The 14,633-nt window shown below is 48.1% G+C and overlaps 1 protein-coding gene across 6 annotated transcripts in view; it reads left to right on the top strand.

Moving 5' to 3' along the window:
* lrch2 (leucine-rich repeats and calponin homology (CH) domain containing 2) overlaps positions 1–14,633 on the top strand; it is a 48,467-nt gene that overhangs the window by 13,647 nt on the left and 20,187 nt on the right. For 3 of the 6 annotated variants that reach the window (XM_029251007.1, XM_029251006.1, XM_018752080.2), the window contains 6 exons: positions 9,280–9,424; positions 11,501–11,627; positions 12,451–12,556; positions 12,654–12,790; positions 13,157–13,290; positions 13,519–13,606. In XM_029251007.1, the coding sequence (XP_029106840.1) occupies positions 9,280–9,424; positions 11,501–11,627; positions 12,451–12,556; positions 12,654–12,790; positions 13,157–13,290; positions 13,519–13,606 (737 nt within the window). Of the gene's footprint in view, positions 1–527; positions 898–3,220; positions 3,284–9,279; positions 9,425–11,500; positions 11,628–12,450; positions 12,557–12,653; positions 12,791–13,156; positions 13,291–13,518; positions 13,607–14,633 lie in introns of those variants that run through there. The other 3 variants (XM_018752079.2, XM_018752082.2, XM_018752081.2) reach the window with 3 other exon arrangements.

Raw genomic sequence — 14,633 nt, 5'->3', positions numbered from 1 at the left:
GATGAGTGACACAGTGTCAGTAGTGTATCTCGCAGTGTAAGTTACTGCGGTGAATAAGGTGTGTGGGCTGATAACACTACATTGAGTTCGTTGGAAGTCGCTTTGGTGAAAAGCATCTGCTAAATAAATAAATGTAAATATACTGATGAAATATTACACATGGTATCAAAGGACCGTATTGCAGCGTGCAATTCCATGAGGGAAAGAACACCTGGACTTTTTTACGTAGAACTATGTCTTTCTCCTCACTAGTGGGAGGGTAACTCGGGAATTGACGGTCACGTAAAAATGCAACCCCCTCTCGCCGCCGCTGCTCGCAGATGTAGAGACACAGAGGGATAGTGCATATACCGTTGGACAGAGGAAGGAACGCCTCATCGAGCGACATATGGACGGCCGCTGCCGGTTGAACCTGAGCGAGCCGGCAACGTCGTGAAAATGTCCCACGTTCGGCTCGTTATGCAGTTGCCGCGCGTTGCGCTACGCGTCACCGCGTTCGAACCACACGTCATAGCGTTGACGTCAGCACCTCGGTTCATAGCTACGGAGCCGCGCTATCGGACACGTACGGCGCCGGCAGGAAAACCTTAATTTAGGCCGAGGTAGGGGGCCCGAAGGCGGGTCGTCGACTTAAACATTTGAAAGATGCCCAGCGAACACGACCCAAAGTATAGCGACCGACGAGCTGCATTTAGGGAGCAAGCCGAGGCTTCCGGGACCCGAAGGGCACCAGCCGAGACGGCGGCGCACGGGAGAAGCCGGCGCGGGAGGCTGCGAAATCCCCTCAGGCGGCCTTGGAGCCGTAACCATCGACTTCTCGCGCACCCGACGTCGCCGTGCGGCACGAGCCCGTGGACGTGCGTGCGGCAGCGACCGCCCTGATATTTGGCCGAGCAGGTCAGGGCTCACACCCCCCTGAAATTTTTTTTTTTTTTCCTCTGTTTAGCCCCACCTCCTCAGCCCACTCCGGGAAGCACCACTAGTGCGTGTCGCCTGCGGGTAGCGGGCGTGGGTTTCGCGGATTCGGTTACCGCCCGTGGAGCCGCCGCTCATGAGGTCCGGCTACCGAAACGCGCTTCGCGGCGACGGGGTGACGCCGCAGGGCTCCTGCTGTACACCGGCACTTTGCCGGGGTGCTGAGTGAGCAGTTCTCTGTCTCATTTCGGGTGACCTCAGCACTGAATTTCCCCAGGGATCAATAGAGAGTATCCATCCATGAATCAATCGAGCAATTAATCAATGAATCAAGCAATGAACGAATGACTGAGCCCCTGATTGGAAAGCGGGGTCTGTATTATGGATACTGGAAGATGCTCCTCCAGGGAAAGAAAAAAAAAAAGAATTTTATTCCTCTGCCATTAATGTCACGTCATAGCAAAAGCGCAAAACGTAGTGGCGGCAGGTTTCAAGGCCGGCTGCGTTTTTATTTTGTCGTTGTCGGCAAGGTACGTTACACCGCTGCTTAGTCACCCCGCTAGCGACTCCCATCACCGTTCTCTGAACCAAAGGATCTCGAACACGTTCTACAGGAAAGACGCGTCTCCCTTTTCCCTTCGTTTTCATTACGTTAACGAAAGCGTAGCCGGAAAGTAAAACAGTCAGGTGTTGCGCTGGAGGGAAATATCCTTCGGAGGTGCATGATAACTGAGGCCTGTCTTCAAAACGTAGTAAAACTAGCTTCCGAATTTCAATAAATCATGCATTGAGAAAACATTCAAAATGTCCGATACCTGTGAATGTGTTATTACCGGAAGAGGTCTGAGTAAAACCCAACATACATATGTGGCTTTTCGCTGACAGACTGTTACAGTCATAATGTACAGGGTATCCTGTATTTACATTTATTCACTTAGCAGACTGAGATGCTTCTCTCCAAAGCGACTTCCAATGAACTCTATGTGGTGTTATCAGCGCACACACCTTATTCACCGCGGTGACTTACACTGCTAGACACACTACTTACACTGGGTCACTCACCCATACATCAGCGGAATACACACACACTCTCTCTGTCACTCACACACTATGGGTGAACCTGAACAGCATGTCTGTGGAATGTGGGAGGAAACCAGAGCACCCGGAAGAAACCCCCACAGACATGGGGAGAACACGCAAACTCCGCACAGACCGAGCGTGGATCAAACCCATGTCCTCTCGCTGTGCCACCGTATAAATGAAACCGTTAAGAATGAATGAAAAAGTCTGCAGAATTAATTTGTATGATTTATTTTGATTTAATTAAAATTCAAAGCTCACCTTTTTTTTTTGGACTCATTTCACCCCGATCTATTATATGCTCCTAAGAAAAAGAAAAAGAAAAAAAGAAAAAAAAAAAAAAGATGCAGTTACTCGCGTAATATATACTGGCTTATAAAACAAACTGTACTCAAGAATCGCACGTCTGCATCCGAATCTCTCCTCCTGTTGATGTATTGCACTTTTTGTGTCGTTGTCCGAGATGCACGTGCCTTTGGAGAAAAGCGTCCGCTAAATGAATCAATGTAACTGTACACAGTCCACGCAAAAGGTGTATAATGACTTTTTTTTTTTTAATAAGTTCACAACATTTTAACAATTTCTGACCCATTTTGTATTGATGGATCGATGGCAAATTGAGTTGATAGATTTGAAAGGGCCATTGCATTATATTAGTTGTGCGCTGAACACGGTGCGGAAGGGAAGCGCAGTTTCTCATCTGCAAATGAAGTGAATTCCTCATAATAAGTTGATGCTGCGAAAAATTAACGGTAGTCACTTTGCCAAATAGTGACATTTTCTTGAGGGACCATGGAGGGCAATGAACATTTTCGTCGTGTAGCTTTATCCCCGATGGAAAAGGAGATTCCCCCGTGGGTGCGTCTCCTTGGACTGGGGCAGGTGGTGGCCGCGGAGCCTATGAAAGGAGGACCCTTGTGGTGCGCCTCTCAAAAGGAACCCCACCCCTGATTTTTTATTTATTTATTTTTTTTTTTATTATTATTATTATATAACACCGTGCAGATGCAAGACGACAGCCGCGCTGGTCCTCTCTTTCATAGGCTCCGCGGAGTCCCCCTCGCGGACGGCCAGAAACTAGATCCGGAATCTCACATGGGGTTAGGGTTCTGTTTATGGACGCTGCGGGATTTCACTTTTCAATTTGCAGGATCGCTTCAGTGCAGCTTGGACCTTTGAGTCCTTTGTGGGATTGGGCACGGCGGCGTTTCCCGTTGAACGCACCATCTCCGGCGTCTTCCCGAGGGTCGCCTGGTGGTTCGGCAGAGGAGTAAACGCGTGGATTGTGGTAATTACAAGGCCTTCAGTATTTCATCGAAGGAAACCTGGATTTTTCTCAAAATGCAACTGTATCCCATCGGATTCCCCTGTGGGACCTTGGGAGCTGCGGGCTCTGTGGCCTTTTCCAGCTGAGCTCTTAATTATCGTGGCTCGATCAGGAATCTGGACGCGTCCCGCAGTTCGTTCTAAACCCGGTAGACGAGCTAAAATCTCACCGTTGTTCTTTTTGAAGCGATACACCAAATTAAATAGCCTAATGGGGTATGTAAAGATGTTAAATGTCTTATTTCTACCCCTGAAGTCACTAATAAATTATCAGTGAGCGTCTGATCTGAGCTGCTGCTTTAGTACCTAATGATAGATGTACTTTGACTGAATAGTGAGTCACTCTTGCTAATCTGATGGATTACATAAGAGATTTTAAAATGTACACTGGTTTAAATGAGATCTGAAAAGTATGAAAAAATTGATATCTTTTTTTAAAAAATAATTACAGAACAGAGATGTTCTTAGATCGCATGTCACCCGTGAGCTGTTTCCTTCCCCTGCCGTTGCGATAAGAGCTTAGCGCTGGTTTCCATGGTAACGTGATGCAGCGGGCAGTTGAGTTACTGCGGTGGGAGGTTCCCGCTCCAGCCTGCCAGCGGTTTGTGTGCTTCAGTGTCAAGCTGTGTGGGGTTTCCATGACAGCACATGCCAAATTCGTAGCGCTGGTGGTAGATCGACTGTTCCGCCGTGTCTCTGCTGTCTTTTTACCTCTTTCTATTCCTTAAAATTGGCAAAAAAAGAAATCAACAGCTTTGTGCCAGTTTCATCCTGCCTCTGGCCACCACACATTGTATTGACTGCATTTTAGTGTCCCGTGATGTCAGTCGATATGTCAGTTTTGAGTGTGTCAAAAAGAAAATATAATTAATTTTGCTTTGGTGATCACTGATGCCCGTGTGTATTTTTTTTTAAGGAAAGGACTTGTGTGATTTTTTTTTTTTTTTTAATTTTTTTTTTTGTGATGTTAGTACTTTCTTTCCATTGCACAAAAAATGGGCTATAAAGTGTGCTCAGATTAAATAATAATTTTAAGTGATGTTTGCTTTCATTTTTTTATCCTTAGGAAAAAAAATCTGTATCGGATAAGTATAATTTACCAGTCAAACAAACTTTCACGGCTCTGGGAAAGTAAGTTTACAGGGTGGTGTGTTTGAATCCCGCATGGACTATAGTGCCCTTGATCACAGTACTAACCTTAAATTCATACAGTAAAAGTTACCCTGCTGTATATCTGTTTTACGCATACCTTAATATACGAACTTGTCATTCCAAGTTGCTTTGGAGAAGAACTTCGACTAAATGAACAATTACATGATGATGTGTTCAGGGCCACCAAGGGAGGTGCTGTGGCGCAGTGCGCTTGTCTGGGTCCTGCTCTCTGGCGGGTCTGGGGTTCGAGTCCCCGCTTGGGGTGCCTTGTGATGGACTGGCGTCCCGTCCTGGGTGCGTCCCCTCCCCCTCCAGCCTTGTGCCCTGTTTTAGGTTCCGGCTCACTGCGACCCCCGCTTGGGACAAGTGGCTTCGGCGTGCGTGCGTGTGTATTTCCTCTTGCTTTTGTTTTTCGGACGTTTTAGTCATATGACCTCATCGGGAGTTTCGGTTTGAATGTGCCCAGGACGGCAGTTTCCTTTTTATATCACTTCGTACGACCAGTTTCAGAACCCAGTCGAGTGTCACGTCACTTCCCTTCTTGACGATCTCAAAGGCTCGAATGATTCGCTTGTGCTTGAGGAACTAACTGTGTTTATTTAGCATGAATGACTCTGTTGGGGAATGGAGCTGTTAATTTTCCAATAACTTCTGTCACTTGACATTCAGTTCTCCTAATCCACGACCCCCCCGAGTAGCGATGTCGCTACCGAGTGACGTGGCATAACTGATTGGCCTCACTTTTCATTGCTTGAAATGCACTTTCGGCTGCTGATTTCATTCAAAGGGCCTTGAGTTTTGCCAAAATAGCTGTATATTCAAGGCAAGCAGTGTAGAGGAGCAAAAAATACAGCGTAGCGCGGCGGTCCTAACACTTTCCGATTAACGAAATGGCCATGTGTTACAGCAGTGGCGTTTGGGTTCGTTTTGAGTTCTCATGGGCATTACTCATGAGTGATGATGAGTTTGTAAATGGGCAGCAATTTAAGGGTGTTTACTCTTAAACAGCAAAGCCTGGCCAGACTTCATTGCACATTCGAAAAGGACGAACGTCAGAAAGACGGTAAAAAAAAAAATACTGTTGTTGGATGGTCGGTCTCCCTGCGGTCGCACTTCCTCCGTGACTCAGCTGCGTAAACGTTTTCGGGAAAAATTCTGGCTGAAATGAGTTAACGCCTTGTTGTCAGTGTGTTGGGCGTTGTGTGTTTGGTGCCTGGGTGGTTCTCTTTCTACCTGGAGCCTCGCAGAGACCTTCCCTTCATGCTCTGCTAATAGATGCCAAGCCCTGCAATTTGGCACGTGGGGTCAATGGCTCCTTGAAGCACCCATTCGTCCGTAAGTGGAGCATGAAGACACCTTCGTTAGGCTGGTGAACAGATTTGCATAGAAACCTTCTATGACCGAGGAGATGCGTGTAGGAGAGGTGTGCAGATTCAGTTCCTGTTGGAGGTCCTTTGACATGGCGGGTGACAGGGAGTAGCTGGCCACATAGCCATGTTGAGATTGATCTGTGGGACAGTATCTTTACATTTACTTATTTAGCAGGCACTTTTCTCTAAAGCGACTTCCAACGAACTCTATGTAGTGTTACCAGCTCACATACCTTATTCACCGCGGTGACTTACACTGCTAGACACACTACTTACACTGGATCACTCATCCATACATCAGTGGAACACACTCTCTCTCTCTGTCAGTTACACACTATGGGGGAACCTGGGCAGCATGTCTTTGGAGTGTGGGAGGAAACCAGAGCACCCGGAAGAAACCCACGCAGACATGGGGAGAACATGCAAACTCCGCACAGACTTCGTGGGGATCGAACCCACGCGCTTTGAGACGGCAGCGCTACTCGCTATGCCACCGTGCCACCCGTCTTGATGATTTATCTTTGCCTGGGTCTTAATCAGATTGCAGTAATGGCCATATGTGAACCAAGTATTACTTATTATTCATTATTATTCAGCTGATGTTTTGTCCAAAATGTGACGCAGTGTTCGATACACTGTAGCAAACTCAATCATTTACCCATCTACACAGCAAGCAATGTGTGACACACACACACACACATATATATATATATATATATATATATATATATATATGTATATATACTGGGTGCCACCCTGTACAGGCAGTTTAGAGTTACCGATTCGCCTGAAGTGTGTGTTTACAGCTGGGGGGGGGGGCACCGGAGCACCAGGAGGAAACCAACAGAATCACGGGGAGAACACGCAAACTCAACACACAAACTGATCCAGGTTTGAAACCATGTCCCAGGAGACTCACATTGCAAGACTTTGTGCTTTACAATCCTGTAATGCTCAGTACGTGATGAAACTGTCAGTCTGAATATTAGAAGCAGTGGCCGTTGTTACTTTCCTATGCCGCTGCGCAGTGAGACAAAGAGACAAGCAAGTGGACCACTGGACTCTGCCCTCCTGTCCCAGGTGGTTCTCTGAGGTATTTCCCAGACCTGCTCGAGGCTTTCCCCGGGCGCCACGTTAGCGGTTGACCTAACAGACGCTGACAAGCTGCATCGCATCATCCGTCTCCGCCATGCCGTTGCCATGGCGCCGGGAGGACGGCCGCCAAGTGGTTCCCCAGCTCTGCGCGGGATGTCTCTGATGACAGCGTATCTCATGTGATGGCTCTGCGGGATCACACCTGTCAAAGCTAGATTGATGCAAGCAAATTTTTTATTAGGATGAGATCATAATTGGAATAATATTTTTAATCATGCAATTCCTCGCAGCGGTACCCGCCTCACATCTAGTCCCGATGTGCCCGCGAGCACAAAGAAATGGCAGAAAGGCTAAGACCCAGAGGGGTAGACTCTATATGGGGTTGGGGACTCCGCACTTCAGGCTGGGTAAAGCCCACGGTACGCTGTAAACCTCCCCACGACCCTGATCCCCGGGGCGTTCGAACATGCGCTCCGCGGAGCGGAGTCTGAACTACCACTGGCCTTTCTCCACACGGCCGGGGACGCCTCCCTCTGCCATCTGTGTGTGAACGGGTCTCTCGGCACCCGCTCTCCTTTCTTCCATTGCTGGGCACCGGCCCAGGCATCGTCCCCTCTGCCAGCTCCTTTCTCTGCAGCCATCGGTGCCACCTCTCTTTCTCTCGGTAGCGCCGCAGGGATCGTACCCGCCCCCTACCCCCTGGCAGCAGCGGTGTGTCATTAAGGTCGACAGCAGGGCAGAACAGGGGTTTGGAGAGAAGCCCTCGCTGCCGCAGCTTCCGCACATTTATAGCTTCGCCATCCCTAAAGTGCGTAACCCTCCGCAAAGCAAAAAGTGATGCCTTCTCCAATGGACACCCATCCCCCTCCATCTGTGACACTGCAGACCCTCTAGAAGACTCCTGCAGGAGATTTTTGGAGGTTGTTCTGAAAGGCACGAAAGCTCTTCTGTAGGACGTGCCTCTGCCGGTGTCCAGGATGGCCGGCTCACGCACCCTGTGGGCCTCCCGCAATATTCTTAGACTGAGAAGAGAATTTAAGAACATATTTTTTGGTCTGGATAATAAAACTCTGATGTATATTTAATTGCTTTTATTATTATAAAGTCAGGGCAGCACGGTGGTACAACACGCTGTGTATTTGGACTTGGGCTCCAGTTTGGGTGTATCTGTGTGGAGTTTGCATGTTCTCCCCGTGTTCCCGTGGGCTTCCTCCAAGTGCCCCTCCTCTGTCCCGTAGTCCAAGGACGTTTTTCAGGTGAACCGGTGGCTCTAAATTACCCGTAGCGTGTGTATGTTTGCGTGAATGAGTGTGTGTGTGTGTGTGTGTGTGTGTGTGTGTGTGTGTGTGTGTGTGTGTGTGTGACTGCCTTGTGATGTACTATTGTCCTGTCCAGGGTGTACCGTCTCACGGCTCATGTTGCCAGAATAAAGTCCGGATCGCCGTGATCCTCACTTCGACAAGTGCTTATTGATAGGGGGTGAATAGGTGATTAAGTCTTGATTATTTCAGAAATAACATATTTGTTCTGCACACATTCTGGGGACAGGTTGTTTGTGAAATGCCATGGAACAGTCCAGCATTTTCTTGTTTGTATGTTTTATAAAGGTCATCGCTGCTGTTGTCTGCAAACAGAATGGGTTATAAATGTTGGGAGTGGTGACATGTATTAAATCAATAAACTCTTCAGGAAAATTTGGATCCCCTAGGGCCCTCCCTTTTTACAGCTCTCTCGCTGGCATTTTGATCACATTTAATCATGTGTCGGTTTTCATAACCTGTGAAGTACAGGATGGGTTGTCAGTTGCAGTAGCTTAGTTGTTATTAAACAGATAGTTCTCACACACACATTTTCTGAACCGCTTGTCCCATTCTGGGTCGTGGGGAGCCAGCGCCTAACCTGGGAACACAGGGCGTAAGACTGGAGGGGGGGGGGACACACCCAGGGCGGGACGCCGGTCCATCGCAAGGCAACCCAAGCGGGATTCGAACCCCGGACCCCCCGGAGAGCAGGACCCGGTCCAACCCACTGCGCCACCGCGCCCCCCGACAGATAGTTCGTTGTGGAATAAATCTGATGTCTGCACTGTCACCCTATTCTGTTGTGTCCACTGTCAGTTAGTCTGGGAGGACAGGCTTGGTGAAGTGTCCATGTCCGAAGTGGTTTTACCAGGCTGGGATCCATCCTGCTTCTTAAAATACACAGTTCGGTAGCTCTTCCTAGTCTCACGAAGGTGGTTTTCAGTGGCACTGCTGAACAAATGTGGATGGGGCGAAAACGGTACCGTACTACAGCGAAGCCTCATCTCCATTGCCCACCCCTTGTTTTTGTGTCATCCTAGATCTCTCGAAGAACAGGTTCACGGATATCCCGCCCGAAGTCTGCCTCTTCGCGCCCCTGGAGTCCCTGAACCTGTACCACAACTGCATCAAGTGTGTCCCGGAAGCCATCGTCAACCTGCAGATGTTGACCTACCTGAACGTCAGGTTGGTGGCCTGGCCCATGCTCTCCTTGTGTTTCTGCCTTGCCTGTCTCTCTGAGTTGACCTGTTGCTGTCAGTAATGAATAGAGGGGTCCTTGCCCAGAGGTGCCTCTTCCTCTCAGAGGAATCTGCTGATCCTCTGACTGGACTGTGAGGATTTAACAGCCTTGTACAGTAGGGGGTTTTTCCATAGACACATCGAAGGCCATAACTAACATCTGTGGGCCCGAATCCCTGATAATGGCGACAGTCAGAACGTAAGACAGCAACCCAAAGTCTTCAAATGTTTGAATCCCACCCGTGGTATCGTACACTCGATCAAGGTACTTAACCTCGACTGCTACAGTAAGAACTCCCTGTTGTATAAATAGGTGACTCGTTGTCAAGTTGATTATTTAACATTAAGCCACCTTGGGTAAGTACTAGCTAAATAATGGTTAATAAAAGTAAACACTGGCGGTCCCCGATTTACGATGGTTCGACTTGCGATTTTTTCGACTTTGCGATGGCGAGCTGGCAATAGACATTCAGTAGAAACCGTACTTCGAATTTTGAACGTGCGGTACGCGGAGCGATACTCTCTCGCGATGCTGGGCAGCGACAGCGATCCACGCCTCCCGTTCCGTCACACAGAGGTGTGTATTAAATGTATTTTTGACTTGCGATATTTTCGACTCACGATGGGTCTCTGGGAACGTAACCCCGTCGTAAATCGGAGACCACCCATAGTGACTGGTTAGTTTCGGGATTAATGATAAGGTCAAGGTAACAGAAGAATCACTGTTACGTAATGCATGGCATAATTGTAAAAAAAAAACAATAATCAACTCGGCTACAAGCGTTACTGTTCATAACTGTCTTGCAGCAGACAAACTCGTGGGTGGGGCGGGCAGGAGGCAGGATCTGAATGATTGACAGCTCTAAAAGCTTCATCCTGTCCTACTGCAATGATGAGGACCAGCTGCTGCTACTTAAAGGCCAGTCTTGAAGAGTTTAAAAGCAGCTGGTCTGAGTTCTGTTGGGAGAGCTCTCTGTAATGAGCCTGGGGTTGGGCTATGGTTCCTCCTCCCCTTGTCCTCCTCCCCTCGTCCTCCTCCCCTCGTCCTTCCTCCTTCCATATCGGTTTTAGTTATGACTGTTTGTTCTCCCTCACTAGGGCTCTTGTCCCTGTTTTGGCCTCGTTTTTCGTTGAAGAATAAATGATGTTTTGATGAGAAAACCTGTTGCACTGTGTTTAAATCCCACCTCTGCCTTGCAACAGGCCGCTCGTTACAAATAACAAGGTGATTCAGGTCCCCCCCCCCCCCTTCTGACACCCATTACTTTCAAATGGTACCAAGGAAAAAAAATGACTGCTTTTAGGACCGTGAGTATGTTCATTTAAATGGGATTTATTGAGTGTTTACTTCAGCTGGGATTTCACTGCTGGGTTCTTTTCAACCCATCACTCTGGGCGCAGAAAAAGCGCCGGGCCTAATTTCGCAGACGTCCCTGGAGGTCCTCCGGAAGCCTGCTAACGCACGGTCTGAGAGCCGGAGCTCGTAGCCCGTCCAGCGGAGCGGCGAGGGGCACGTTGCGGTCGCTCCTCGCGGTCTGTTAAGATTCAGCCGCGGTCGGAGCGGGGGCTTTGGGTTTGCCTCCCTGCCGTGTCAGGTTTTCTGGAAATAGGAAGCGAACGCCAAATCTCTCCCAGTGCTGGAATTCCCTCTCCATACATGTGCACTGCACCGTCCCGAACCAGGACCGCTGGCCTCTCCGAAAAGGCCGTAGACACACCGGGGAACAAAAAATCTCCTTTCGCCGGAGGCCTCAGCTCATAACCGTGTTTCACCACACTCTACTTTTTTACGTCAAGGCGTCAGTTCCAGCTCGCTGTTCTGGCTACGTTTCAGCTCGTGGTTGGAGAAAACATCAAGTATTCTTTAGTTTTGATTATCCTCAGATTATTAAAGAAACCAGAAGAAATACAGAATTGTATCATAATTAAGATACCTTTGCAGTGCACATTCTGGTGCCACCGTGGCTTCTAACATTTCCTCTTTAATTGGTCTTTTTTTTTTTTTTTTTTCCTTTCCTCCAGCCGAAATCTTCTTTCCACACTGCCGAAATACTTGTTTAGCCTACCGCTTAAAGTGCTGGTGGTGAGCAACAACAAACTGGTGTCCATCCCTGAGGAAATTGGGAAGTCTAAAGACCTCATGGAATTAGTGAGTACTGGAGTTGTGCTGCCAGAAAACTTCTTTTCTTTATAACCCTTTATAAGAAATATTAGTAATTGTCTAAGTCATGACATGCGGATGCTCTCAAGGATGTAGGGCCTATAGTTTTGTATTATTTTAAAGTACAAGTATTAAAGTTAGTTATATACTTTATATATTAATAAAGTATAAATATTAGTATTTTTTGTATAAAATTACATTTGTGTTTTAATTTGTGATTGTGTGTGTGAGCGAGAGAGTGACTAGTGGGGACAGCAGGTACAGTAGTCTTTAGTTGTATTGCCTTCCACTCTAAGGACCTGGGTTCAAATCCCATTGCCATGTAGTGTCCTCGATAAAGGTGTTTACCCTGCATTGATACGGTAAGAATACACTGCTACGTGAATAGGTAAATCACTGCAGTTGACTAACACTGTAAATCACCGTGGAGAACAGAATTAGGTAAGTGGGCAAGTAATGTTTCCTTGTATATTGTATATGAGTGGATTTGGGTGAGGGGGGTGCGGTGGTGCAGTGGTGCAGTGGGTTGGACCAGGTCCTGCTCTCCGGTGGGTCTGGGGTTCAAGTCCCGCTTGGGGTGCCTTGTAATGGACTGGTGTCCTGTCCTGGGTGTGTCCCTTCAGCCTTGTGCCCTAAGTTGCTGGGTTAGGCTCTGGCTCCCTGCGACCCTGTATGGGAGAAGCGGTTTGGAAAGTGTGTGTGTGTGTGTGTGTGTGTGTGTGTGTGTGTGTGTGTGTGTAGTTCTATTGCACAGTACAATTGTGTGCCTGCACAGCATCATTCGAACTGATGGAAGTGTCTCCTCTCTCAGGATGTAAGCTGCAATGAGATCCAGGTGTTGCCCCCGCAGGTAGGAAAGCTTCGCGCCCTTCGGGAGCTCAACGTACGTAGAAACTGCTTACAGGTGCTGCCGGAAGGTGAGCGCCGCTCGTCTCCTGCTCCCAGTCCGTCTTGCAGACCGTTCCTCCGTGCTCCTCAGCTACTCCGTCCTCACTACGCTGTCGCTCCCTCCAGAGCTGGCGGAGCTGCCGCTCATCAAACTCGACTTCTCCTGCAACAAGATCTCGGAGATCCCACCCGCCTACAGGAAGCTGAGACACCTTCAGATCATAATCCTGGATAACAACCCCATGCAGTCCCCGCCTGCCCAGGTCTGTCCATCCGGCGTGGCTACTTAGATGCTATCGAAATGCATGGGTCTAGGCAAGGTAGGGCATCTCTCTTGCATAAGAGATGGCTGCTGGTTGCATGGTGGTTACAGCTGGTGCCTTTGGACCCAAAGGTTGCAGGTTTGAGTCCTATCTCTATTACCATGTGCTTAAGGGTTGAATAGTTGCAAGTAGCTTTGCCTTGTAAGTCACTCTGGTGCAAAGCATCTGCTAAATATGGAAATATAGGAAAACATTGGAAGCTGTGAACACTAGAACAGCTATGCTCTCACTTCCACCTAGAGGACATATTATGCCATTGCTGTGGAAATCTGGCAGCATGGAATGAAATATTTTGTTCTCTTTCAGGTTTGTCTCAAAGGGAAGGTGCACATATTCAAGTATCTGAGCATACAGGCGTGTCGGACTGACAAAAAGCCTGACTCACTGGACCTCCCTTCCCTGGGAAAGCGGAGCATCCTCCCACAGCCATTAACAGACAGGTCTCTTCTTGCACGATTTTCTGCTCTGTGTGGATATCCCTGATCCGTGACTTAACACCATACATAAAAGATTGAATTTCACCCTGAGAATCTGATCCCTTTTTGGTACAACTGCAGATGTCATGTCACAGGCTTTTCTTTTTTTTTTGGCTAGTTGTTCAAGGGTCATTTGAGGAGGTGTTGTGCTGATTTAACCTCTGGCTCAGTTGTTAACTCTGTCCTTTGCAGTATGGAGGATTTTTACCCTAACAAGAACCATGGACCTGACTCTGGCATTGGGAGTGACAGCGGGGATAAGAGGCTTTCAACAACGGAGGTGCGTGACCCCCCTCCCCCCGTGTGTCTCCAGGGTCCCTGCAGTGCTCACAATCAGAGCTCCATGTGCTGTTGGCACTCTTATCCGTATCATTGAACAGCTGCCTTGAAACAACCTGTTTATGAGCTTCAGGACAGTGGTATGAACTAATGTGATATAAATAAAAGTGTTTAGGCTGCACCGTAAATGTTTTTTAAATTATTGTACAGCCTGATCCTTTGTTTTTGAAATGAATCAATGAATTTCACTTAAAAACAGGATTCGCTGACAATGCATAAAATATCCCATGTGAAGCCATAGCTCGTTTGTGTGCCTATTCACCGTACATACTCTATGCTGTCAAGGGGCAGCTGGTAGCGTAGGGGTTAGAGCTGCTCCCTTTGGACCCAAAGGTCACAGGTCTGGATCCTGCTTCCAGCTGTTGTACCCTTCAGCAAGGTACTGGCCCTAAATTGCTCCGGTAAAATTACCCAGCTGTATAAATGGGTGAATCACTGTAAGTATATTAATACTGTAAGTTGCTTTGGAGCAAATTGCCCACGAGATGCATTTTTAAATGTCCCAGCGCTTGCAGAGAAGTTGCTGCATTTAAAGGCAACACGTGGGGGTAGTAAAGAGCAGCATGATGGAGAGGAGGTGGGAAAGTGCAGCATTTCACGTCATGCAATCAGATTTGGGAAGGCTGTATAAGGCATGTGCAGTAAATCCTGCATCTGGGGAACTGAGAAATTAGGAAGAAGCTCTCAAATTCTGGAACAAACACTGCGCCAGCTGGGCCTGAAACCCGGTCACAGGGTTCACATCTGATCTCATGCAAAACGCAGCTTCGTGGGGACGTTGGAGCTGTTGGGCTGACAGGTGTACAAGAGTGGCTCTCTTTCAGATGCGATTCTCTTGGCCTCGTTACCGTCGAATATCCTCTACGAGGTGCCGTATATGATCTCTCCCAGTGCCGTTTTGATGGCTGAGTTTATAAACGAACGCACGCTTCAAAGCCTAGCGCTGCTGCCGTTTAAACCACAGCATC

Source organism: Scleropages formosus, chromosome 4 (assembly GCF_900964775.1).
Source record: "Scleropages formosus chromosome 4, fSclFor1.1, whole genome shotgun sequence".
NCBI lineage: Eukaryota > Metazoa > Chordata > Actinopteri > Osteoglossiformes > Osteoglossidae > Scleropages > Scleropages formosus.
The sequence above is the reverse complement of the archived record's forward strand: the minus strand, read 5'-3'. Positions and strand labels throughout refer to the sequence as shown.